This window comes from Heterocephalus glaber, unplaced genomic scaffold (genome assembly GCF_053883595.1).
Source record: "Heterocephalus glaber isolate CG9 unplaced genomic scaffold, H.glaber_assembly_v1.0 deba00001460, whole genome shotgun sequence".
Lineage (NCBI taxonomy): Eukaryota > Metazoa > Chordata > Mammalia > Rodentia > Bathyergidae > Heterocephalus > Heterocephalus glaber.
Genome location: NW_028258307.1, coordinates 1,978,282 through 2,004,683, shown reverse-complemented (window position 1 = coordinate 2,004,683; position 26,402 = coordinate 1,978,282). Strand labels below are relative to the sequence as shown.

At 38.9% G+C, this 26,402-nt stretch overlaps 1 protein-coding gene across 7 annotated transcripts in view; it reads left to right on the top strand.

Annotated features, from left to right (window-relative positions):
* The window catches only part of Msra (methionine sulfoxide reductase A), a 368,989-nt gene that overhangs the window by 29,913 nt on the left and 312,674 nt on the right, over positions 1 to 26,402 (top strand). The window contains exons 1-2 of one of the 7 annotated variants that reach the window (XM_087216701.1): positions 4,672 to 5,305; positions 5,513 to 5,587. The exons of 3 other annotated variants lie outside the window; for them this stretch is intronic. Coding sequence is in view for 2 of the 4 variants with exons in the window: in XM_087216699.1 (XP_087072825.1) it covers positions 4,597 to 4,609 (13 nt within the window). In the remaining 2 variants the exon portion in view is untranslated. Of the gene's footprint in view, positions 1 to 4,492; positions 4,610 to 4,671; positions 5,306 to 5,512; positions 5,588 to 26,402 lie in introns of those variants that run through there. 3 more of the 7 variants (XM_087216703.1, XM_087216699.1, XM_087216700.1) reach the window with 3 other exon arrangements.

Sequence of the window (26,402 nt, the reverse complement as noted above, 5' to 3'; positions counted from 1 at the left end):
AAATTTTTTAGAAGTATGGAAAGAGCATGTATCTTTATCCTGTAATTGGTCTTAGTGTGGAAAACTTTTAAGTATGATGATGGCTGTTGGTTTTTCATAGATACCCCTTATCAGGTTGATGAAGTCCCCTTCTAGTTCTAGTTTGTTGAACATTTTAAAAATAATGTAAGTGTGTTGGCTTTTGTCAAGTGCTTTTTCTGTCTCTGAGCTATGATCATGTGTTTTTTGTCCCTTATTTTATTAATATAGTGTATGACATTGATTGATAATTCTTTTTATATGTTGCTGGAGTCAGTGTGTTAGTATTTTGTTCAGAACTCTTGTATTTCTGTTCATAAGGTACATTGGTCTGTAGTGTTATTTTAAGTTTTTATTTTATTAATTTTTTAGATTGGCATAAAATTGTATATATTTATGGTGTACAACATGACACTTAGAACTATGCATACATTATGAAATAGCTAAATCAACCTAGTTATCATATGTATTACCATTCATATGTACTATTTTTTTGTGGTGAAAACACTTAAAAACTTCCCTCTAGGCAATTTTCCCTTTGGCACACGTGGGCATGGTGGTGCATGCCTGAAATTCCAGCATTTAGGGAGCCAAGGCAGGAGGATCACTGTGAGTTTGAGGTCAGCCTGGGTTACACAGTTGAAGGCCACCCATAACTGCATAATGAGACCATGTCTCGAAAACACCAAAAATATATATTTTTTATTAACTATAGCCACCATATAGTAAAGAATAGAGGTCCTGAACTTATTCTTGTTGTTGAACTGATATTTTATATACTGTGACTAACCTCTCTATAATCCTCCTCCATCTCCACTACTAGCCCCTGGTAACCACTATTCTCTGCTTCTATGACTTTGATAGATTCCATATAAAAAGTGAGTGAGTGATGTTTGTCTTTCTGTGCCTGGATTGTTTCACTTAACACAATCTCAGATTCATCCATGCTGTTGAAATGGCAGACTTCCTTATATTTAAAGGCTAAATAGAGTGCCATTTTGCATATATATCATATTTTCTTTATCCATTCATCTGTTGATGGGCATTAGTACTAATTCTGTACTTTGGTATTGTGAATAATGCTACAATGAAGATATGCTTAGAGTTACTGCTTTGACATACTGATATCAATTTTTGGGATATATATCCAGTAGTGAGATTGCTGGATTTTATGGTGGTTCTATTTTTAATTTTTTGAGAAGTCTCCATATTGTTTTCCATAATGGTTGTACTAATTTATATGCCCCCAACAGTGTCTGAATGTTTACTTTTCCCGCATGCTTTCTTTCAATATTTGTTAATTTTTCTTTTTTTGATAATAGTCATTCTAACAGATAGGAGGTCTGTATTGTTCTTGCAATGTCTTTGTCTGATTTTCTATTTTTCTATTCTGTACTCTATTTCTACTGTAGTCTTTGTTGTTTCTTTATTGCTTGTTGCTATAGTTTGAATGTCCCCACAAAACTAAGGTTGAAATTTAATCCCCTTTGTGAGATATTAAGAGGGTGGAAACCAAATCTGACTATAGAATTTAGAGGTAGAAGGTTAGAAGGTAATTAAGGTGAAATGAAGTCATAAGTGTGGGGCCATAATCCAAAGAGATTCTGTTTTTTTATAATGATAGAGACCCAAACTAGTGTGTTTTATCTTGCCATGTGATGCCCTCAGTCACCTTGGGACTCTGCAGAGTTCCTACCAGCAAGAAGGATCTTACCAGGTGCGTCCTGATGGTGAACTTCCAGCTTTCAGAACAGTGAGCCAAGAAAACCTTTATTCTTTATAAATTCCTTAATATTTAGTTATAGCCACTAAAAATGCACTAAGACAGTGATTTAGGAGTATTGTTTTAATTGTGACATATTTGTAACTTTTCCATTTTTTTCTGTAATGATTTGTACTTTTATCCCATTGTAGATATAAGACATACTTTGTATGATAGTATCCTTTTTGATTTATTAAGGCTTGTTTTATGTCCTAACATGTTGTTTGCTGGAGAAGGTTCTATGTGCACTTGAGAAGAACGTGCATCTGCCGTTGTTCGGTAGAGTGTCCTATGGATATGTTAGAAATAATTAGGTTATAATGTTGGTCAGGCTTCTGGTTCCTTGCTGACATTCTGTCTATATGTATCCATTATGAAAGTGGGTGGGATATTGAAGTCTCCACTTGTTATCATTGAATTATCTGTTTCCCTTCAATTATTTCATTTTTTGTTTCATGTGTTTTGGGGGTTCTTTTGTTATATATGTTTATAATGGTTGTATGTTTTTCATGAATTGACCCTCTTATCATTATAAAATACCCTTTGTCTCTAGCAACAAGTTTTGTTTTATTATTTTGTCTATTATTTGTACAGTATAACCACTTCAGTTCTCTTTTGTTTACTGTTTACATGGTATATATATTTTTATCCTTTTACTTTTATTCTATTTTTGTTTTTGAATCTAAAGTATTGATTATTTAAGAAAATAGTCTGACAATTGCTATCTCTTAATTAGAGTACTTATTTAATTGTGGATGAAAGAGAATTCACTTCTTTTCTTTTGCTGTTTTCTATATCTCTTTGTCTTTTTTGTCTTATATTCTACCACTACAGTCTTCTTTGGAGTTAAATACATCTTTTCTAGGGTAACATTTTAATTCCCTTGTCATTTCTCTTATTATGTATTTTTGAGTTATTTTTCTTAGTGGTTGCTCTAGGGATTATATTTTTATTTGTAATAATGTAATTTAGATTAATATCAACAGTCTAAAAACTGTTCTACTATACAGCTCTGTGCTCTTTTACCCTCTTATTGTCACAAATTACATCATTACATATTGTGTGCTCATCCATACATATTTTATAATAGTGTTATGCTGTTGTAATTTAAATATGATTAGAAAAAGCAGTTACAAACAAAAGGCACATTTATATCATCTGTAATATTTACTTTTGTAATTACATTTACTTGTAGTCTGAATTTCTTCATGTGGATTTCAGTTACTGTCTAGTGTCCTTTCATTTCAGCCTGAAGGAAAAGTTTCTTTACTATTTATTTTAGGGTAGATCTGCTGGTGATGAACCCTATATTTTATTTGTCTGAGAATGTGTTAATATCTCCTTCATTTTCAAATAGTTATTTTTGCTAATGCAGAATTCTTGCTTGACAGCTTTTGTTCTTTTTTTAACACTTTGAATGTGTTATCCCACTGCTTCCTGGCCTCCATGGTTTCCACTGAGAAATCAGCTGTTAGTCTTACCAAGGCTCCCTTGTACATGAAGAGTCATTCTCTCTTGCTGCCTTTGAAATTCTCTCCTTGTCTTTGCCTATCAAATATTTGATGATGAAGTTAAAATCCACTGAGATCCACTGCTGTTTCATTGTCCCTGTTTAAAAGGAAAGCATGGAATTTTTTTTTCTAGTGCTTTAATTCAACTTTTATGATATCTCTGTAGCATTTCTATGATGTATCAACTTTATGATTTAGTAATTTGTGGCTTTGTTTTTCAATATCATATTTCAAAGAACTTTAGAACTCTAGAGTGATATTTACATGGTCCATCCTCATAACTCATTCACTTAATACATTTGTTGGATACTTGTGTATGGAAGGCTTTATGCAAGACTTTCAGTTTTCTTAGACAAGTGACACATGGTCTTATCTGTGATGATAGCACAGTTGGTTGGAAACTAAAAATTATGTAATTAAGATGAAAGAATATTATGAGTATTAACTGAGTATTTTAGCAGCACAGAAGAGAAAGTCACTGATTTTTATATTTCATAGATGAACAGGTGAGGACTGTGTAGATTAAGCAATTTGAGACCTTGAATTTATCTAAATTAGAAAGTGACAGACCCAAGTTCTAGAACTCACAATTCTGAATTCTTTCTATAAACCCATGGTGATTCTAGAATATGGCTATTATCTGATATTTTCAAGCATCAGAAGTGAAAATGATATCTTAAACCAGATAAATGTGTGAAGCACAGATTGGCTATTTTGCTACAAAAGGTGTACATGCTACAAATAAAAATAAAAGTATTTATGGCTTATTAAGTTAGACTAGCATGAATTTAGCAAACAAGTGACTATGTTGAAACATGAAGTGACAAAATATGAAAAGATTGTTTTTCTAAATCCACCTTGTTTTTTTTTTCTTTTTTTAAAAAAATTGATATTTCTGTTTTGAAAAGAGTCCTTCATCTCCCTTCATCTTCAGTAAAATTTGGGTAGGTACAGTTTATATCATAGTTTTCTTAAAAATAAGAGTTATTGATCAATCAGGACTGTGTTTATTCCCCACAGGATAAAGCATGCTTATTTGGCATACAGTTTTAATTTTAATCTGCATGCCTCCTTTTCTATTATCCCATGATTCTTTGCAGCAGGACAGGGAAAAGCAAGTCTTATAAAAAGAAATACAGTATGTGGTGCTTATTAAAGTTACATACATCTCCTCTCACAAGAGAATTCTGATTTACTGCAGGTTGTGCATATGTCGCATATGGACATTTCTAGGGAACAGATTCCTTATCGCTGAGCAGTGAATGGCTTCTAGTTCTCCATTATTGCTTCGGGAACGTGCTAGTAATGATTATGAAAGGTAAGATACCATGAAATCTGTAAGGTGATTTGGCAGAAGTCAGTGCTGTTGGTGCCAGGATTTGGGTACCGTACCAGTTTCCTGTTTTCGAATGTATTAATTGATCCGCAAAGGACATCTTTTGGAGACAAGAATTCAGACAGACTGGCACAGCCTGGACCTCCGCCAAGACTGCTCGGAAGGTTGCCATACTGGGAGCAAAAGAGTGAGAGAGAGAGAAAGAGGGAGAGAGAGAGAGGCAGAGGGAGAGCTGAGAAAAGAAAAAAAGGCAAGACTTGGCACAGCTCAGTCAAATCAGCTTCTTTTGTCTGCTTTCTCGGCTTGAGCTTCAGGAAAGAAAACCGTCCCGGGGTACAGAAACACTCAGAACTTTTTGGTTTTCAAACTTAGAAGGCTTTTTAAGTCTCCTGGGCTATTGGAAAGTGTTGGTACATACAATGACGTTTAGTCACCAGTATTAAGGGAAATAAAAGCCTTTTTCAAAACGAAGCTTCCACAGTGTCCATGCATTTGGGAAATACTGTATTTGATTTTTTTGCATGTATGATCATACCATGAGAGACAGGATTAATGTAGAAGATGGCAAGGCAAATTTCTAATTAGAGAGAATTTTAATTTTCTGCAAAATAAAGTTTGTTCATCAATACAAACCTGCTTTCAAATCAAATCAGGCATCCTTCGGAATGTGTTCAGACCGTAAGTTTTTAGACTTTATTTTATTTTATTTTATTTGTTTTTCCCATTTACAGACATTAAGTTTTCAAGGAGACTTTCTAAGATTTTATGCAACCCAGCAAGAAGTTAGAGTAAAAGTTGTTTTATCCATGTGTTTAAGAAAATGTTTTCTTAAAGCAACAGCTTTTATTTCTGTTGCTTCATGCTGTCCTAAACTACATCCCCCAGCAATTAGTGACAACACTGAAGACCAGAAAGGCAAGCTGAAGACACCAGACTTCGCTTGAAGGGCAAACAAGAAATGTGAGCTTGGTCATTATTTTTTTGTGTGTCTTTGCTCTGAACCATTTTTGGGAGGTGGGTGGGGAGGTGGGTGGGTAGGTGTCTATGTCTAAAGATGTGTGCGATTAGTGAATTCTTATTGTGAGGAGGAAATGATAAAAGGTAATTTTTATGATGTTGGTAGAAATGGCTGGTGATGGTAGAGAATAGAAATTGAAATCTTTTGGATAAGGAGTAGTGAGCTCTGTTTGAAATAGTTGGAGAAAAATTCCATTATTTTTAGTTGATTAGATTTTATAATTCAACGATTATTATAGCCTGGCTCTCTCAAAATATTTTAAGTAAAAGGAAAATCTAGAAAATTCATCGATTTTCTTTTTATTCCACTTTGTGTTTTATTTAGATATATACTTTATATCTGGTTTCTTAAAAAAATACTTCCTATTAGGCCTGGTTATGGTTTGATTGTGATAGTTCTGATCTTAAAAATCAGCATTATTGTAACAGAGATTAATTGTAAGGCATGTATTTTGGTGACCACCCTCATTGTCAGCAAATATTCTATTTCCAAAAAAGAGAGTTTGAGTTGTGGGATTTGATGATGACTTTCTATAATCATACATTTTTTTTTCTATGTACTGAGAGAATACAAGAAAATCGTATATATTCTCATAAGTACTAATTATTATGGGTAGTATAAAAGACTGCTCCTGGATCTATGCTTTTGTTTTGAGTATGTAATCACTGATTTGTTAATCCTCTGACAAAACAAATTGTCTATAGCTTTCTGTTATTGCGCGCCTTAAATGATCAATTGTTTAAGATGATTTTTATAAAATTATAGAGACACATCAGCAATCCTGAAAATGGCATTTCATGTATAAATACAATTTTAAAATGTATGAAATTTAATACAGGTGTTTGAATAGTTAAGTTGAAAGTATTTTTCCTTTGTTTTTTTTTTTTTTTACTAATCAACATTTTGATCCTCAGTAAAATGAAATCACTTAATATTTACGTGGGTTGCCAAAATGACAACCTTTGTGTTATAAGCTCCTTTGTACACCACCTCACTGATTCACCTAAAATGGATGCCAAGCCTTGAGAAACAGGCTGATGATAGGTACCGGAAAGGAGGTGTTTGCATGACCACCGTCTTCATGTTTGAATTGATCACAGGATCATTCGTGCCCACACCAAAAACAAAAACAACTCATGAAACAAAGAAAGTTCAATAAATAAGTTTAAATTAGAGTTACATTTTTAATACTGACCGTCTCATTACCGTTTATATTTACTTCTTAAGCATTTACCACAATCTTTTGCCATTTAGGATTGCTAAATATATAACTTATTTAGCTTACTTTAGACCATTTTTTTCTTTCAAGTTAAAACAATTATTTGATAGCTTGTTTCTTAAATTCTGTGTAGCGAACTCAGTAAGCACAAACTTATATCCAAACTATTTTATGTCTAATTATTTTCTAACAGTATAAGCAAAAGTAGGCGAATAAAACAAAATATGTCAGAATATATCTTAAGAAATATTATAATTTTTGTTCTGGTAAAACTATTATTTTATAGTGTAATTAGACTTAAGATTTGATAATTATTATCTATTTTATTCAATAAAGTTTCTTCCTAATACATTCTGTCTGGCCTACTTGTTACATATCTTAAAACGAAAAAAGTTCTCTATTACAATGTTCATTGTTAATTGGGTGTAATAGACATTGTGTACAACCTTTTTGTTCTGAAAGTCTGATTAAGAAATTTTATTGATTACATTTTTTCAGAAACAGACATTTAGGTTTAAAATAATACATGTTTATTTCCTGTAGATCTTTTATACTACAAACACATCGACATTAGTTACTATTTCCATAATACTAATCATATTTCAAATCTTGTTTTAAAGTGTCTAAATACTATTGTTTGATTGTAAATAAACCCTTTCTGAAGCACACATTCATTGTAGTTTGAATTGCTTAATATTTTGAAGTAGAATTGTAAGGACAGAAATGGGTTAATATTCTACTGCTACTTGATGCATGTCATTAAGTCCCATTCAATTGTAGTTACCTGAGCACATGAGCACATTATTCCATAAACTAATGCAAACCTCTCAGGGGGCCTTGGTCCACTATTTTATAATTATTCACTCATTTATTCATTTATTCAACAAATGTTTATTGAGTACCCTCTTAAGTATGCTAATATTTTACTGATGAAGTTATTTTGGGTAACAAGGAAGGAAGCTGCATATATAGATAAAAGAGGGAATAGATTTAAAATAATGCTGAAATAGCCTGGAGAGAAAAGAGGACTGTAATATTTATTTCAGTAGATTAAAGGAAGCTCACTTGATTACACCATATATGTATTACAGAGTGCTATTATTAAAAAATCAGGAGGTTAGTTGCAGTCCACACAGCTACAGGAATTTTATTTTACCATTGTTTTGTGGTCACTGCATCTCATTGGCCAAGCGCTCTTGTTGTTCCAGTCTTGTGACACATGTGTGGAATGTGTAATCCGGAGGCTGCTAGGAAGAAATTAAGTGGAGAAGGCCAAGCCACTGTTCACACACTAGATTTGACCTATGATGCAGTAGGTGTCATTGAACTTTTGAAGATACGGCTGTAACATAAAAAACAACGGCCATTTCTGAGGAAATATTAGCTTCCTTTGTTTTCTGTTGTGAGACAGAGGAGGACCAGGAGGCCGATCCCACATCTCTAAGCCAGCATGGCCTCTGAAAATAAATTTGCTAGGGGCCAGTGTGCTTGAAAGGGACCAGTCAGATCACCATCTGTATGTTATTTATTTATTGGTGAGCACTGAACTTAGTAGCCTAACTTTATTCCATGTGGTTGTTTCAAATATAAAGAAAAGACACAGACTCATATTCTGAAGAGGCGCTGGAAGTCCCACTGGCTCAGAGGCTGCAGTCAAAGGGATGGTGGTGGGCACAGGCTGGGCCATGGGTGGGCACTGCTGAACATTCCAAATGGGGTCCTGAGGGCCTGCACTGTGCCAGGCTGCAGATGCCAGAAGTGGGCCTGGCCTAGCTGGGTGACAGGAGAGGACAAGAGCCACTGCTGAATGTGTCTCTTCAGTTTACCAAATGCTTTCACCCATCATCCATCAGCTCCTAGCAACACTTGGCATAAGGACTGATCTGTGATGGCCACTTAATAAGTATGAACCTGGATATTATCTTCTTACTACCCCCTTCCTGGCTGAAAACCAAAAATGACTGTGGTTGTTTTTCCTTGATTCTGTGCTGCTGTTCTGGGGTTAGAGGGGAGGAGCCTAGAGCTACATTCACTGTGGCTGTGTTGGAATCCCTGGAGGTTGTGGTTGGAGACAATAGAAAATGGGGGCTCAACAGTGATGCCATGGCCTGACCACTTGTTCCCTCTCCAGCTGCCCTGCATTGTCTTGTATTCTCCCGTCCTCTTCCCATGCTGCCCCTTAGGATGTGGTGGTGTGACCTAAGCAGGCCGAACAGATTGCCAGGCAAGTTTACAGTATTCTTAAGAGCATGAAGAGAAGACTGAGGGACTGAGATGGTGAACTGGTGAGGGAACATAGCATAGAGCTGAGGGGCAGCTCCATCGCCAGCTGCAGCCCTGGAGGAGCCTAGGAGGTGAGGCCTGGGGTTTAGATGGGACTGGGCCTAGACTGAGATTCAGCAATGGCCACACTACCGGTGTAGAAGGGATTATGGGGGCAGAGTATAAAAGGCTCGTTGAGGGTAGTTCATGGGAGCAGCATCTTTCCAGTCTTTCTGCAGGAGTGCTGAGAGGCCTGGGAGGGAGAGTGGTCAGGACTGCTGTGTGTACCTGAGGAGGAGGAGGAGGAGGAGGGGGAGGGGAGGCGGAGGGGGAGGGGGAGGAGGAGGGGGGAGGCGGAGGAGGGGGAGGAGGAGGGGGAGGGGAGGGGGAAGAGGAGGAGGAGGGAGGAGGGGGAGGAGGAGGAGGGAGGAGGGGGGGAGGAGAAGGGGGGAGGCGGAGGCGGAGGCGGAGGAGGAGAATTTTAGCCTTCCTTCTTCCCAAGCCCGGGGCCTCAGTCCCTCTGCTAGAGAATGACCCTGAGCTCCGTTGTCCCTGATGGTGGCGTGGGGGTGAGTGCAGGCATGGAATTGGAGCAGGAAAGGAAGGTGAAAGGGTCTGGGGCAGAGAGGGCCGCATGCCAGTATTTGACCATGGGATGCAGGGACTAGGTGGGGAAGGAGATGTCACTGGAGACTTACTTCTAGACCCGTGTGGTATAGGGAAAAACAAGTGAGAGAAATTCTGGTCGAGTGAAAGGAAAGGTCCAGAGAACACTGAAGTTAGTCCTGGGAGGTTGGACGCACAGCACCACCCTTGCAGGCTGGCTTCCACGGTTGGCCACAGCTGCACTCAGGTGCTTTTCTTTCCGGAAGAGCAAGTGCAAAGAAAGCCATGCAGAAGAGGAAAAATGTCACCCGTGTGAATTCTGTATTCCACTATGCTTCAGGAATGACAGTTTCCCCTCTGTCTCACAGTTAGTCATCTCTTGGCCTGTGCATTAGAATACTCCCAATATATGCATCTTGAAATTCTAAAGAATGAGTCATAGAGTCCCAGAGTACTGTCATCCTTTTCTCCCTGTATATTGATGCCATTTATATGTCTGTTCCCACTAGCTACTCTAGGTCACTCTCTTTTGTTTTTTTTTGGTTGAGCCAGGGTCTCACTAGTTCAGGCTTGCCTTGAACTTACTATGTAGCCCAGGTGGGCCTTGAACTCATGGCGATCTTCCTGCCTCAGCCTCCCAAGTGTTGGGATCACAGGCCTGCCTCACTCTCTCTTACTGGATAAGATCAAGTGGTTCTCAGAGACCAGGAGTGCTTTACACCAGCGTGTCATGGGAATGTCAGAGGGTATGAAGTGTGGAGGCTCACCAGCCTGGGTGGGAAATTGGGCTCTGTTCTTTAGTTATGGGGGTTTGGTGAAGTTATGGACACTCAGTTTCTTCATCTGTGGTCTCTCCAGCAAAAAGTGTGTTAGGAAGAGAAATAAGGAAATATGAGGTGTGATCAAAATGTTTAGTGGATATTTAAATTAAAAAATTTATTACAGTAGAAAAACACACTGCCATTAATCCTCCTCAAAATACTTGCTTCAAACATATTTATCCCATCATTCTGGCCACTTTTTGAAGCAGCTCTGGAAGTCTTCTTTCCTCAGTGTCTTTATGAGGTGTAATAAAAAATATGGTGAATGATGCTGCCGAGTGCCGTCCAGCAGAAAGGCAGGCTTATAAGCGCTTCACAGTGTGTCCTCATCCACCTTATTCACTGGATCTGGCACTGTGTGACTTCTGGCTTTTCTCAAAGTGAAAATGAAAAATAAATGTTTTTGGCCTATTGAGGATATCAAAGCCACAACAGTGCAGCTAAAGACACTGGAGAGAACACTTCCAGAACTGTTTCAGAAAGTGGCAAGAAGGACCAGATGTGTGTTAGAAGTGAGGAGGAATATCTTGAGGGGACTAATGGCAATTTATCTTTTACTATAATAAAAAAATTTTTAAATGCAAACATTACCATATATTTTTATTACGCCTCCTATAGTAAAGCACTTAGCATGATGTCCAGTACATAGGAAGTACTCAATAAATGGTAGGTGTTGTTAATTTATTATTTAATACATTTAGTAGGAATTAAAATTTTTTTTTTTTTGGTACCGGGGATCGAAATTAGGACCTTGCACTTGTGAAGCAGGCACCAGAACCACTGAGCTAAATCTCCAGCCCGAATTTAAATATTTTTGATAAAATATGTGTCACATAAAATTTATCATTTTAACCATTTAAGTACAGTTCAGTGGCATTAAGTATGGTACATGCCATTGGTGTGCTCTCATCTCCATTACCCAGCCACAGAAATCTTTCCAACTTGTAAGACTGAATCTCTGTACCCATTAACAAGAACTACTCAGTCTCTCTCTGGAAACCACCATTCTACTTTCTGTCTCTAGGAATTTGACTACTTTGGGTACCCCATGGAAGTAGAATCACAGAGCATTCTTTCTTTTGTGACTGGCTTACTCACTTATCACTTAGCACAGTATCTTCAAGGTTCATCCATGCTGTAGCATGTGTCAGAATTCCCTTCCTTTTAAAGATTGTACCATTGTGCCCATATTCTTCATTGTGTTTATGTATTCATCTGTTGATGGAAACCTTCTAACTTTTCACTATTGTGAACAGTGCTGCTAAGGATGTGGTAGTACAAATGTCTGAGACTCCATTTTCAATTCTTTGGGGTTTGTTCCTAGAAGTGAAACTGCTGGATTAAGAGGCAATTTTAGCACTCATAGCATGTTATGTTTGTGGAAAATTTACACTCTGGGATCATGGAAGTTGAATTTGACCTTCTAGCAGGTAACAGTCTCATGGGAGGACTTGACTGAGCACTTATGATGTTTGTTTAGCTTTTTGTGGAAATTATTCAAATACTATGTTGTCATCTCTAAGTGATTTTATAGTACAGAGTTTTGCACAATTGTTAGGGCAATATTTGTATCACTCACATAAAATAGTGTTTACACATGGTTCTAGGATATGCTGCTCATATTTTGTCTATAGTACCAAGTGATTTCTTAAGCACTTATCCCATTTCTGTTTGAAGAGCTTCCTTCAGCCATTCTTTATGGTAGGGGTGATGCAGGGAACAGATCTTTTAGTTTTCCTCCCTCTGGGGATGTCTTGAAGGCTATTTGTCATTCCTGAAGGACAGTTTTGCTGGATAGAGAATTCTGGGCTGATAGTTCCTTTCTTTCATCATTTGAAGCCTGTTGTGGCCCTTCTGTTTATGGTTTCTGATAAGAAATCTACTGTTAGTCGAATTATTTTGCCCCTGTATGTAAGATGCCATTTTTCTCTCACTGCTTCCAAAGTCATTCTCTTTGTTTTTAGTTTTTAAGGAGTTTGATTAAGATCTGTGTTGTTATGGAGTTCTTTGCACTATTCTGTTTGGGGTTTACATACCTTTTTGCTAAATTTGGGAAGATTTTAGCCATCATTTCTTCAAGTACCTCTCCAGGCCTTCTTTCTCTTTCCTTCCATCCTTGTAGAGTGTGGATGTTACTCCTTTTCTTAGAGTCCTATCTGAGCTTGACACTGATCATATTTTTAGTCTGCTTTTCTTTTATTGTTCAGATTCAGTAATTTCTGTTGAGTCTTCAGGTTCACCGATTCTTTCCTCTGCCACCTTCATTCTGCTGTTGAACCCACCAAATGTGTTTTAATGTCAATTAATTGTGTTTTATCTATTTCTTTACTGAGACTTTCTGTCCTTTCCATTTGTTTCCCACATGTTAGTGATTGATCATTGAAACATTTTTATAATGGCTGCTTTAATGTCCTTGTCCGATAGATTCAACATCTGTGTCATCTTGATGTCAGTGTTTGTTGACTGTCTTTTCTCATTTTAGTTGAGATTTTCCTGGTTTTTGTTAGCAAGTGATCCCCCCCCCCCATATCCCACTACCTCTTCATTTTGGGCATTATTTGAAGAGATTGGATCTTATCTAAGCTTTCTGTGTGCATGAACCTCCTCTAGCGTGGAGCCATGGGCAGGGCACATTCTCATTAGTGTGGTGTGGGGGCAGCAGTCCAGGTTCCCTGTTGTCCCTTTCTGCGCAGCCTGGCGTGGCCGAGTGTCTGGGTCAAGTGTGGCTCACTAGAATGATAGTGTTATTTTTATGGTTAGTTTTTGTTCTTTGTTTCAATAACCTGGATAGTACTTGCGCTGTGCTTTCCTTAAATTTATCTTATGTTGTTAGTGAAATGTGTGATTGACAAACCTATTTAATGACAGCCAGATTTTCAAAATAGAGACTGAATCACCTTTAATCACTAGCTTGCCTGAGATTGGTGTGTGTGTCCCATTACCACACTGAATAAGAGATAGTAAGAAATGAAATGACAGTTACTAATCTATTAAGGTCAGAAATTTACTTTCCAAAGGAGAGAAAAGCCTACCTAGGCAAGATTTCCATTTTCTTCCTTATTAACATGGTAGATTTTATCAGACTTATGTAACTTATTTTAAAAAGAGGTCAGTGTATTAGAAATGCTAGTCAGGAGAAATGGAGGATGCTTTAAGAATATTAGTGAAATATTTCATCCCATTTGCTAGTTCACACTTTTGGTTTCAGATCCATAACATAGACCTTAAAGATGATGCATGTGTCTTTGGAATAACAGGTTTTTAGGGTTTTACTGGGCATCTGTCCTACAGCAGTGAAAGTATGGAGTCCTAGAACTGTATCTCCTACTAACTCAATGATCTTAGAAACAACCTCAATATTCTAATGATCAACTTTTCCTGTCAGTGAAATGGCTATTATACTACCTCTATCCAAGGGTTGTTGAGAATATTAAATGAGATAATGTGCCTGGAAGCAATTTAGCTGATAGGTATTACACAAACATGAGCGATAATTATCTAGTTCAGCTATCCCAAGTGCATGATGGTGATAGATACAGATAATGTGCCTAATTCTGCATGCTTTTCAGCCATGCATGCCAATAGACTATGCATTGTACATATATATTTTTAAATGCTTTAAAAACTTTGAGTCAGAAAAAACTTTCAAATACAGTGAAATACTGGATAAAACAGAATATCCATATCCAGTAATCCATTATCCAGAATTAATAAGTGGTCATATTTAGGAAACATTAGAGAAACACTAAAGCCTTATTCTCTCATTCCTGAAATTGGTCTAAAACATTTCCATGCATGTTTTTTTAGTATTTACTGTGTGTGTGTGTGTGTGTGTATAATATAGTAACAGTATGTAGTATAGTAGTATATATAGTACAGTTTATAGTAGTGGTGGTGAACCTTTTAGAGCTTTCAATGATAACAAACAGCCCACTGAGGCACGAGTGCCATAGGCTCACCACCACTGGTATATAGTATATGTAGTAATAGTATATAGTATGTGCAGTATATATAGTATAATATACAGTAATATATATTTACTATATAGAGCTGTCAATATAATTATTTTACATGATTGAAAACTTATATAGCTTTTAAATGGTTTTGAACTATTACTATTTTCTTTGCAAACTAGATTAGGTATTTTTGAGATTTATCTGTGTTGCCGCCGTAGGTCCAGTAAGTGTTCTACTGTCGTTGCCTCATTTTTCTGCGGATGGACATTTAGATCTTTACTGGTGCTAATGGTGCTGTCATGGCTATCCCTACATATGACTCCTATAGGTATATGTGATCTCTTGGAAAGGGCCTGGAAATAGAGCTGAGATACTGAATGTGTTAGCTTCATTCAATAATGCCAAAAGTTGTTCTTCTGAGAATTTATACCAGTTGATGTCCCTGCACTGGGGTATCAAAATTTTCAAATCACATCTCCATTAATACTTGATAATATCCATCTTAGTTATTTTTTTGCTGGGACAAAATACCTGACAACCACAAGTTAAAGGAAGAGAGGTTTATTTCACCTCATGGTTTGTAGAGATTTCAGTCCATAGTCAGATGGTTTCAAGGCAGGGAGGTATGTATGGCAGAGGGGCCTGGCAGAGGAGAAACAGCCCATGGCATTGCAGGCAGGAAGGAGAGAGATGGGATGAAGGGAGGAGGAGGAATCTCCCTCCCACAGTGACCCACCTCTTCCAGCAGGCTGTGCCCAGCTATAATATATCAGTAGACTAATCCAAAGATGAGTATCACATCCCCATGATCCACCTCCTAAAAACCCCATCTATGAGCACATGAGGCTTTGGGGGGACATCTACATATAAACTACAACAGTATCAGTCTTTAAAATATTTACCAATCTGATGGCCAAGAAGTATTTTGCTGTCACTGTTATTTGTGTACCTGATTACTTTGTGAGATAGAGCACCTTTTTATATTGGCAAAAACTTAGATTTCTTTTTCTGTATGTTCTCTGTTCATAGCCTTTTGACAATTTTCTTTTGAGGTGTTTTTCTTTTTAAATATGTAGTATATTTTATATACTGATTCTTTCCTCTATGAATTGAAAATGTCTTCTCAAGTTTTGGTCTGTCTTTAATTTTTCTTATGGTAACTTTTGAAATAAACTATGGTATATGTTTGAAAATTGGAAAGCTTTCATTTTTAATTTTCAGAGATGATTTCTTTGATAACACCTACTTGCGGTTCATGCCCTTGGATGTGACAGGGAGGGCTAATAGAACTGATATTTCTTCAAACGCTCCAGAATTTCATTTTCTTATTTGATATTTAGAGGATAAAGTTTCTTATTTTTCATTTAGACTTTTTGGTCAGTTTTTAATTTACAGGTGCCAGTGACTGAATCAGACTATTGTGGAATGTTGTTATTCATGGCACACCATAGCACACCGTAATATGGGCACACTCCCATTGCATCTGCAGCATTGTCAAGTAGGAGTTCTTGGGCCCTTAGAGAGAATGTTCTTTTGATCTGATTACAGTGATTTCTATACGGTGAATAAGCTTGGTGCAATAAGCACTTTCTCCTTTCCCTAACCGGTAGGCTTGCTAACAAAATAACTTAATTGAGAAATTCAAACTGTTGGGGCAAGTGGAATTGAGTTGTGGCTGAGGCTTCTCTGTATCTTTTGTTGTGCAATCAAGTAGCACTTATTCACCAGTGTTGCTGGCTGTCTCGCCTAAACAAAACCCACCTAATCTCTCAAATCACTTTGCAAAACAAAAGAACACACAGAAGATACTGAAGCCAGGAGGAAGGGGCAGGCAATGCTCTGTGCTGTACGCAGCATTTCCGCTCCATTTCCTGCTTGTCTCTGGTATTTATATGGAACTTCTTCAGTAATTATGTACCTATTTTAATACTCGAGTGGGAATGTACACTGTCTTCACTATACTGATAGGGGCTATGTTTGTTTAGGCCATGTGGCACCATATATAGTTTGCTGCAATTATAGATGAAATTCCAGACAGAATTTAATCTGTGGAAGCCTGGGCATGTGAACTGGAACCTGTAAGGGAAGCTCCCCTTCTGGATCTTGCAGACTTGCTGTCCTTCCAGGCTATGGCCATGTGCTTTCTGGCAGCACTGAAGGAACTGGGAAAGTGTCCTCTGTTTGGCTGAGCCTTGATCATTCTTTCTTCCTGTGCTGCCGAGAACTCTTCCTTGGAATCAGCATCTGTGTACCTTTCCTCTTCTACGGGAAGCCTCAGTAAAGAATGTGTGAAAATAAGGACTATTGTTTAATTATATAAACTCTGTTTTCTTCATATTATCTAAGTTACTGCAACTCTGTGAGACAGACAGACAGACAGACAGACACACATTTCAGGTGAGAATATCACAGCTCTGAGAAGTGCCTGGCCTCCTTAGTAACAACACTGGGCTCAGACCAAGTGTTACAGTTGATATCTTTTGTCCCCTAAGAGCCTCATGTGCTTATAGGTGGGGCTTTTGGAAGGTGATTGAATCATGGGGGCTTATAGGTGACTTGCTGTTAGGAGGGGTGGGTCCCATTGGAAGAGGCAGGTCACTGGGGGCGTGGCCTGGAAGGGTTTATCTTCCTCCTTGGCTCTTCCCTTCACTGTCTGTTTTCTGGCTACCAGGAGGTGAGCAACTCTCCTCTGCTCAGCCCCTTCCACCATGCCGTGATCATGCATTGATATGAGCCAAAATAAACCTCTCCTCTTTTAAGTTGTATGCGTCAGGTATTTTGTCCCGGTGATGAGGAAAGTGACTGGGAGACAAGCCTCTGCTCCCAGCTCCCTTGTTCTTGCCTTTCTTCCCCCTTGTTCACTCTGTGAACAAGGAGAATAGCAGGTGCTACTTTTCTTAGCAGCCTGCCACCCTTACACCACTTGGGACAGTGTCCTTAGGTAAATGCGTGGTCGTTCATTCATTCATTCGATAAGTCAGTCAATCATGCATTAACTACCCGAGGTCATGAGGGCTAGGAGATGAGGGTGTAGACTCAGCTGGTACAAAGCTGGTACTAGCTGCTGCCTTCACAGACTGACCTCATAGTGGAGTGGGGACGTAAGACCACCACCAAGTGGGTGCAATACAGACTGCGACCCTTGTGATGGGCTTAGTGTAAAGGGCTGCTCTCCCTAAGCCTCTTATTGCTCTTCAATAGAGGGGGAATAAAGAGTCACGTAGTTTAGAGAACATGGACTGTATGAATGTGAGATTTTCTTGAAAAATTTTTTTTTATACAACACTGAGCATTGTGCTATTTAAAAACAAAGGTTCCAGAGTCTTAGAATCTTAGAGGTCATTTAGCTTGCCTCTTTGCATCCAAACCAATGCAAATCTCCCTCCTTTGCCTCCTGAAAAGCAGCTCCTGGCACCTCTGGGCAGAGTTTCCCCACAATAAACAAAGCCTATGGAGGAAGAAGTGTGTAATGGAGCATTCTGCGCCTCCGACTCCAAACGGCCCACACTTAAATCTTCCACCCACATCCGTTTTACTGCTTTGGAATAACAGATTAGTGGTGATGAGATTTGTTTAGCCATTTCTGGAGATAGCATTTTAAAAAAAGGAAAAAGAAAAGAAAATCACAAAAACCCAACGTGCTGTTTAAATTAAAAAAAAAAAATGAGTTTTACTTCCAAGAGAGCTTTTGCCATTTTCTTAATGCTTATTCTCCTTCAGAGAGCTCATTATGGAATGAGTGCGACAGTAGTTTACCATGGTGAGCGTGTCTTGGCTGGGCCAGGGGATGAATTAGAACCCTGATGAAGGCCAGAGGAGGGGGCAGAACTGCACCTAAATTACCCCAGATAGTTGCCGAGCTATTCCACTTTTTTAAAAGACCTCTAGAGAGCATCCTTAATCTCCTTTAGTTTCCCTTTTCAGTTTTTAATAACCTTTGCTGTCAAGAAATTCTTCCTTATATTTAACCCAGTTTTCCCTTGTCACAGTTCAATCCCTTTCTCTTGTTGTCCTTGGTGGTGACAGAATATGACAGAATAGTGGGTCATTATCTTCTTGATGACGGCCTTAATGTTGTTGAAGGAGATCAGCAAGGCTTCCTTAAGCCTACACTTCTGCAAGTGAGATAAATATATCCCTTTCCCTCCACCTCCTTTCTTGAGAGTTCTATTTGGAAATATAATCCCTGACATTTTGCTTTTGAGTCTCTGACCCAAATGTTATAACAGGCCTGTATCAAGATAACCATTGGTTCATCCTTATCTAAAGAACAGGATATTCTTCTCTTTTTCCTTGTAATTGACTCGTTCAGTTTAACTGGGGTTTGTTGACCCCCTCCTGGATGTGCTGGCCATTCCAGAGGCAGAGGGTACAAGGAGGAGGAGGAACCTGAATGCTCCTCACCTGTGCTAGCCCTTTGACAGTCTATGAATAGAACCAATGCTTTTCTTCTCCATGAAAACATTTTTAAAAAGTTTAATTTTGGTGCACATAGGATTTCCATCAGCCCCATCCTCAGAAAGTGATGGTTCTGTCATGTCATCAGTGTCCTCCTCATTCTTGATCCATCTCATAAATGTCCCAAGGGCAGTTGGTACCTATCACCTTTGCTCCACAGTGATTGGTGGACCTGTCCATCTCCCCTTAGTTTTTGCTGATTCTCACGAGGTGGTGTGGTTGTTTGTCACATGAATTGTTGGGAAATTTATTTCATTTCATCTTATGCTATTTTATTTTTTTAGTTCTCTGTCTCTCCACTCCTTCCACCTGAACATAAAAGCTGCACAGAGCTTTTGCCTGGCTGCCGACATAGGCAGCCCTCCCACTTCAGTTGCCAAGCTTTTAGCAGATGAAATAAAAGTCTATTTATAACCGGTCTCCAATGGATTTCCTCCCTACCTATGGTGGTGCTCCATCAGCAGGTGTACTGAGCAGATGGAGGGGGGTTTTTAATTTTTTCAGTTCAATTAGATCAACTCTCCAGGTTCAGACCAGTGCATTCCCTTTCTCGCTTAGTTTCTTACTCTTGGCATTAAAATTGGTGAGCATAGCAAAACCCAAATTAAGTCCAGGAGATAAAATGCATATAAAACCTGCCTTTAAAATAAGTACTTTGGCAAAGGAACCATGTTTGATGTCATAGGCTAAATCAATTTTAACCCCTTCTTTTCTAGTGCTTAATTTAGTGTTACTTAAATTAATATTCAGAGCACTAAAATGATAAAAAGCATCACTGCTTTCTTGATTTTTTACGATGTACTTTTATTAGCATTTAAACTTAAGGATTTTGAAACTATGTTATACTGTCTTTGAAGGAATAGTTGTCTCTAGTAGTTCAGTTTATATGAATTTCAGTGAGGAGGTCATTAGTTTCGTGAAGTTCATTTGATATCCTTCTTCATGGAAAGTGGAATTGTCAAGTAGAGTGATCAAATGGTGCTCAAGTCCAAAACCAGCCTGAACATGACCTTTCCTACCTCTGGAGTTAAGATTACCAGCCAGTAAAAGGCAGTTTCTACAAGTCCTGGTTTCTACTCATATCAAGGTATATTACACTTACCACACCTGCCTTTGGCAGATGAGTCATCTCTCTCCTGTGAGCCTGGACTAGTGCTAGGCTCAGCTCTCAGGAGAGGGGCCAGGGCCGACTGCAGCCACACATTCACGCTGCCCCCAGGCCTCCCAAACCCTGCCTAGTGCCAGTGCACTGGCTTCAGTGAGTCACCCTTTCAGGCCCTTTGTTCTTTCCAGCACTGCCAGCATGATTTAGCTAGTATTTCTTCAAACATGGGTCTGAAATAAGCAAGATTTGGCTTATTTCAATGTGTTTTTTGTTCAGTTTATAATAGAAGCAGCTTTTTCCCTGTTTTACTCAATTCTTAATTATCTCAGGATGCTTCTTTTCAAGGGTGGGGATTATGTAGATTTGTGGCTTGTTCTGAAGCCTTCCCCCCCATTTTATTAGCTGTCAAATGCATATAGGGGCATCCTAGCCAAAATATTCGACCATGCTGATCTTGATGCTGTGAAAGGGTGTGGACAGTGTTGTTAGGGAACAGTGCAAATGAGCCCACTTCTCACCAGGTCAGCATCTGTTGAGTACATCAGAAGGTTCTCCACAGTTGTTTTCTGTACTTTTTGCAGACTCTCATATCTGGTGGATAGCTTAAATATTGGTCCTTCCAGCTCCTTTGCAGGGTCTGTGTCAAGTGACTGTCTCAATTTTCACAATGGAGAGCTTACTTTCTCACAAGGCGACCTGACCCAGGCTATCTTTGGTAAGCTGTTTTACTGAGCTGAGCTGCTATGAGCTTTCTTCCCATTACTTTCATCTGCAGATCCTCCTTTTACCTTTTGGGGTCATCTGGCACAAAATCTAATTCTGACATATGGCAGCCTTTCACATATTTGAAAAATGACCCTTCTGTGTTCAATCGTTTCTACATGATATGGTCTACTTATATGGCTTTCTCTAAATGTGCCCCAGTTTAGCTAGCTCTTTGTTATGGACTGGCATGTAAAAAAGAAGGTAACATTTTATCTAAGTGCAGTCTAATAAGCACAGAATTCTCACTGTCCTAGTGAGAGGTGGAGCATGGCCTAGAACTTCCTGTTTGCTCGATTTCACTAAGTGGAGCATCTGATTTTTTTTCTTACATAACATTAACACATTGTGCCTTTATTTCAAAACCCAGCAGGAGAGCAGGGTTTCTGTGGTATCCAGGGATAGGCAGAATGTTTCAGAGCTATTAGATTCACTTTGATCCTTTGGATTTGGCTTTGATTATTCTTGGTACCCACTACTTGGCCTTGTGATTGTGGTATGTGGATCTATGGAGAAGATGTTGGATGGGGCACTGAATGACAGCTTCCAGGCCATGTGGAATGCTTATGCAGCCTCTGTACATGGATCATTTCCTTCACCTCTCTCCTTCCTGCCCTTGTTACTTTGCTACTCCACTCCTGCATGCTCCTCTGATGGGACCCCTTAATCTTGTCTTCTTTGTAGAAGGCAAAACAGTAGGATGGTAGGCTCTCCAGGAATAGAAAATAGATTTCCTGGTTAATTCCATCATGATTGCTCATCTCTTCTGCAGTGCACTCCTGTAGCAAGTGGAACCATCATAGGGAAGACTCATTAGTTGGGCTTTGGGGGACTTTTTTCTTATGTGACATTCTTATTTCCAAGAGTAAGGGTGTGTGAGAGGCCCTTGGAGTGTTTTAAGGTGGGCAGGCTTAGCCTCCAGCAGTGCATGCTCATGGTGTGCACTACTCCATAGATGGTTGTTGAATGAGTCAGAAGCTGTTGTTCCACATTGATGCTACCATTGTTTCAGAAGCCATCATGTCACAGGAGTGGCAGTTTCCTCAGTGTGAACCCCATCGTGGGTCCCTGCTGAACTGCCACACTTGGGAGGCTGTAGGATGAGGGTCTCTCAAATCTCTGTTCACATTGTCAGCTTCCCAAGCTGTCTTAGATCTCTTTCTCATTCAAATAGTTGTCTCATGTGGTTTCAACTGTAATTAATTATTAATTTTACAAAAAATAATGTTCATTCAGCAGATAGGTTTTGAATATTTACCTTGGGCCAAGTGCTGTGCTTAGAGCTGAGGATACAGTAGGGAGCAAAGAATTTAATGTCCTCAGTATAGTGGGGAAACAGTGATTAAATATATACCGTGCGTGTGTGTGTGTGTGTGTGCAATATGTCACTACAAATTGTAATTATGACACACTATGAGGTGGTCTATGAGTAGCAGTATAAGCAAAGTACCAACCAAACACAAAGGTTTAGATTGACCCTTTTTGTTCTGCCAATAAATTGACCTTTGAGCTAGAGCTTGATTGTTGAGTAGAATTGCATCCGTGTAGGAAGGGTATATTCCACGTGGGAGAAAAGACTGAGCAAAGACATAGAGACACAAAGCTGTAAAGTAGTTCTATGAGGCCAGAGCCCAGACTGATGGACAGAATACCAGTGGCAAGGTGAGAAAGATGCTGCATCAGCTGGTGCAAGTCTTTGCTGGAGGAAGTGGACCTCCGAAAAGGGGAGGAAGAAGCATGGAGGAGACCGTAAAACTTCATTGTTTGAAAACCTTAGGTTAAATGGGCAGTTTTCTAAGCAAATAAATATCAAAGTTGTCCTAAAAATAGGTAGAAGAGCAGAAGTGGCTCAAGAATAAGGAAAGAAGAAGGGAAAGTTTCTTAGTTAAAAAACTGGGATTTAAAGTGCCATTAAGATCTTATGGTTTTAAAGCCAAATACACAAATATAGGATATGTAGGTTATTTAAGATCTTTCAGAACACAGATAAAGAATACAATTGTCCTCCATGCCATTAGACAAATATAAGCTGATAAGGACCATCAAAATAAAAGCCTAAATGAAATGCAGCAAGTGGAGTGTACAGGTTTTAGGGAGAACTTTGGGCTCCTCTCTGTAGCTTGCACTGTGCACCCTGTCTCCATTAAACCTCACACCACTGCTGGGCGAGGACACCTGCCATTATTGATGGGACAGCCACTGAAACAGTGCAGGCCAACTGCTGCTCTTGCCCTGACCTTGGAGCTTCTTGTTCCTAATGTTGCAACTTTTGGTTGCTCTCTGTCAGATTAGATAGAAGTTTGTTTATTTTTTTGTGGTACTGAAGATTGAACCCAAGGCTGTGTGCATGCTAAGGCAAGTGCTCTACCACTGAGCTATATCACTGGGCCCTGTGTACTTTAGTTTTCTTTTCAGAGACTTAATTTTTTAAGATACTTGTTCATCACAATAGGTTTTTCTTCATTATTTACATTTTGCTTGTTTTCTAACACCTAGGTTAGTTCTGATACACAGGTCCCAGCCCCTACCCACTGTCCTACACTACCTCCTTGTTTTAAGGAAGGACTTGCCACCACCAAGAGAAGTTTATTCCAGCAATACAAGGATAGTCCAGTGTTAGGTAAGCTGATATCGTACGGAGCCTATTAATTTGAGAGGAAACCATGATTACCTGGGTAGCTATTCAAAAGCTATTTGATTTAATTCAATACCTACTTTTGCTTAAAAATAAACACAAGCTCTTTATAAATAAAATACATAAGGCCTCTTCTCTCACATGATAGAGAGTGTCTGTGAAGAGCCATTAGCAGTGGCATTGACTTATTGTGAAAAATAGCATTCTTACTAAAGTCATAACCTCATAAAAATGCCTGCTATTATTACAGTTCCTCCATCTTGTTTTGGAAATTATAGCTAATACCACTAAACAATATAAAGTGATAAGCACAAATATTAATGCTGTGTGTTAAAGAAGCAATGAGCCATTCTTGCGATCAATGGCACTAAAACCCATTAGTTCATTAATTTCATGTATTGAGTAAGAAGTAATTCCTCATAAGCAGTCATGCACACCTGCTGTGTGCCAAGCTCTGTACTAGGCCCTGGGGTACTCAGATCAAAGAGATGCTCCCACCCTTGAAGTGTCTAAAAGGTTGGTGTTAGGGGAAGGCCAGTCAAGTAGATAAAAAAATCATTTGAAACTAGGCATTTTAGAGTTCAAAAAGATAAAGTTTGATTTGGGCTGGATTAAGGTCAAGGCTTGGACATAGGAGAAATAGTTGGTTTACCACATGAAGTAATAGAAGAATATGCTGGAAATACACCCTCCCCAAACTCACTCTGCTAAATACTTCTGGAAGTGCTACTTCAAAAATGATTTCTTTGCCTATGCTTTCGGGGAGCCCTCTCTTAAAACATGGATTCCTCTCTGGGATTTCCTGAGCCAGTCTCATTAGGCATTCCTGCTTTGTTAGGGGCTGAGTTCCCCAGGTTGGCTTTCAAGGGTAAAGCTGATGACAGAGGAGGGCTAAGCCCAGAGAGAGGATTTGAGAGGAGGCCTCGCTCAAAAAGGAGAGTATTGGGCACTGTTTTTTCTCCCATGAAAGTGTGAACTTTGCGAACAGAGAGAGACAAGCGCTGTGTGATGGAAGCTTCTATACGGTGTATATTAGCTTGACTTTCAGCATTGGGATCATGACTTTTATTAATTAGTTACTAATCATTTTATTGTATAAATGGATAATCAGTAATTTGCCAATAATGATGTGAATAAAAACAATATATGGACTCGTCTCATTACATACGATCAAGCAAATACAGCTCAGCTTTTTTTTTTTTTGTATGTGAGCAATAGCTGTGAATGTTACTTGCTAGTATTAAAATATTTTAATTTTCAACAACTTGGACTATTTGCTCTGATGAGCCCTTTGGGAGAGCTATCAGAGAAAACCAAATGGACCCTCGTTTTCCGTCATGAATGACTGATTACTTTGATGAACAACAATCATAGGTCCTTGCTTCCTTGTTTGAAGTCACACAAAACATAATACTCTGTCTTGACCAGGAGATGCCAAAGGTGATATGTGAATGCAAACATAAGAAGCCCTTCATCACACTGAGAAAATGCTTCATTTCCATCAGTAAGGAAAGATACAGGTATCAAATCAAAGGGATTTGCAGGATTTTAGTGAAAGTTTCTGGTTATTTTATTTTCACTGGATCTTAACTAACCCCTTGGGCTAATGCTGGTTGGCAGTTGTTGGCAGATCTTGAGCATTTGCTGTGGCTTTTTTGGGGGTCCTCATTACTGTGTTGGAGTAATGAATTTACTTCATTGCCCAAACAGACTTGGCTGGGATAATAATCCAGTGGTGCATATCCTTGATTGTAGCAAAAACTTTATAGTGAAGATTCTTTTATTTCATTTATTCAGCAAACATCAACTGAGTTTTAGCTATGTGCTATGAACTATAAGAAGTGCTAGGAGGAAACATGAAATGTAAACCATGGTTCCAACTATGTATAATGGCCCCTGAATGACATGAATAATCAAAAAGACATGTATGTACCTCATGTGGTTGTAAGGTCACTGAAAAAAACTATTGGCCTATTCGTGTTTTTCCACAAAGATCTTCAGTGGCTCCCCATTTACCCCACAGTGAAGTCCACATTCTTCAGTCCAGTCCTTGAAGTTCTTTATGAGCTAACCACCTTTATGCTCACCTTTATGAGCTAGCTCACCTTAGCTCACCTTTATGAGCTGTGCTCACCTTAGCTCACCTTTATGAGCTAGGCCACCTTGATGTCCTTGCCTCCCTGCTGCTCCTCCCATACCCTAGGAGGTGCACTTTTGTGCTCTCCTGCTTCTGTGCCTTTGCACCTTCTGTTTTCTTTCGGGAGGGCAAAACTTCAAACTTCAAACTTCTACATAGTCCACAAAACCAGCTGACAAATTTCTACATAGTTCACAAAACCAATTGTTAAAGTCCCATTTGAAACTCTTGTCCTAGGATCCTTCCCTCCCACCCAAGGCAAAGTTACTACCTGGACTAGTGCTGGAACATCTGGGACATAGGGTTACTTTGGGGAGAGGCTGGTACCTGGAATATTGGAAGACAATAATTCTGAGCTTTCCTGGACTAGTCCAGGCTGGCCTGGCCCCTTCCAAGAGGATCTCAACATTCATGCAGACAAGCTCTGGAGTTTCCAGAGAGACCCCTTAGAACCAGGACTTTGGGAGCATGAGTAACCTGCGGTATCTCTCTTAGCCTCCCACACACCCACGTGGGTCCTTGTGCTGCCTTCTTACAGTTCATAGTTTTTAAAAAATTAATTTATTGGTAGCTTTTAGGTATTCAATATAATGACGTTCACGATTGGAAATTTGCACTTTTACGTAATCTCTCTTGGTTCTTATTTTTCCCCCTTCCCCTACCCTCCTTTCAATTCCTCCATCCCTCCCTATTTACAAAGAGTTTGTTTCCATTTTTTCATTTTCTCATATTAATTCCATTCCCTTCTTTCCTTTCCCCTACCCCTCCCACTTCTCCTTCCCCTTTGCCCCTTTTC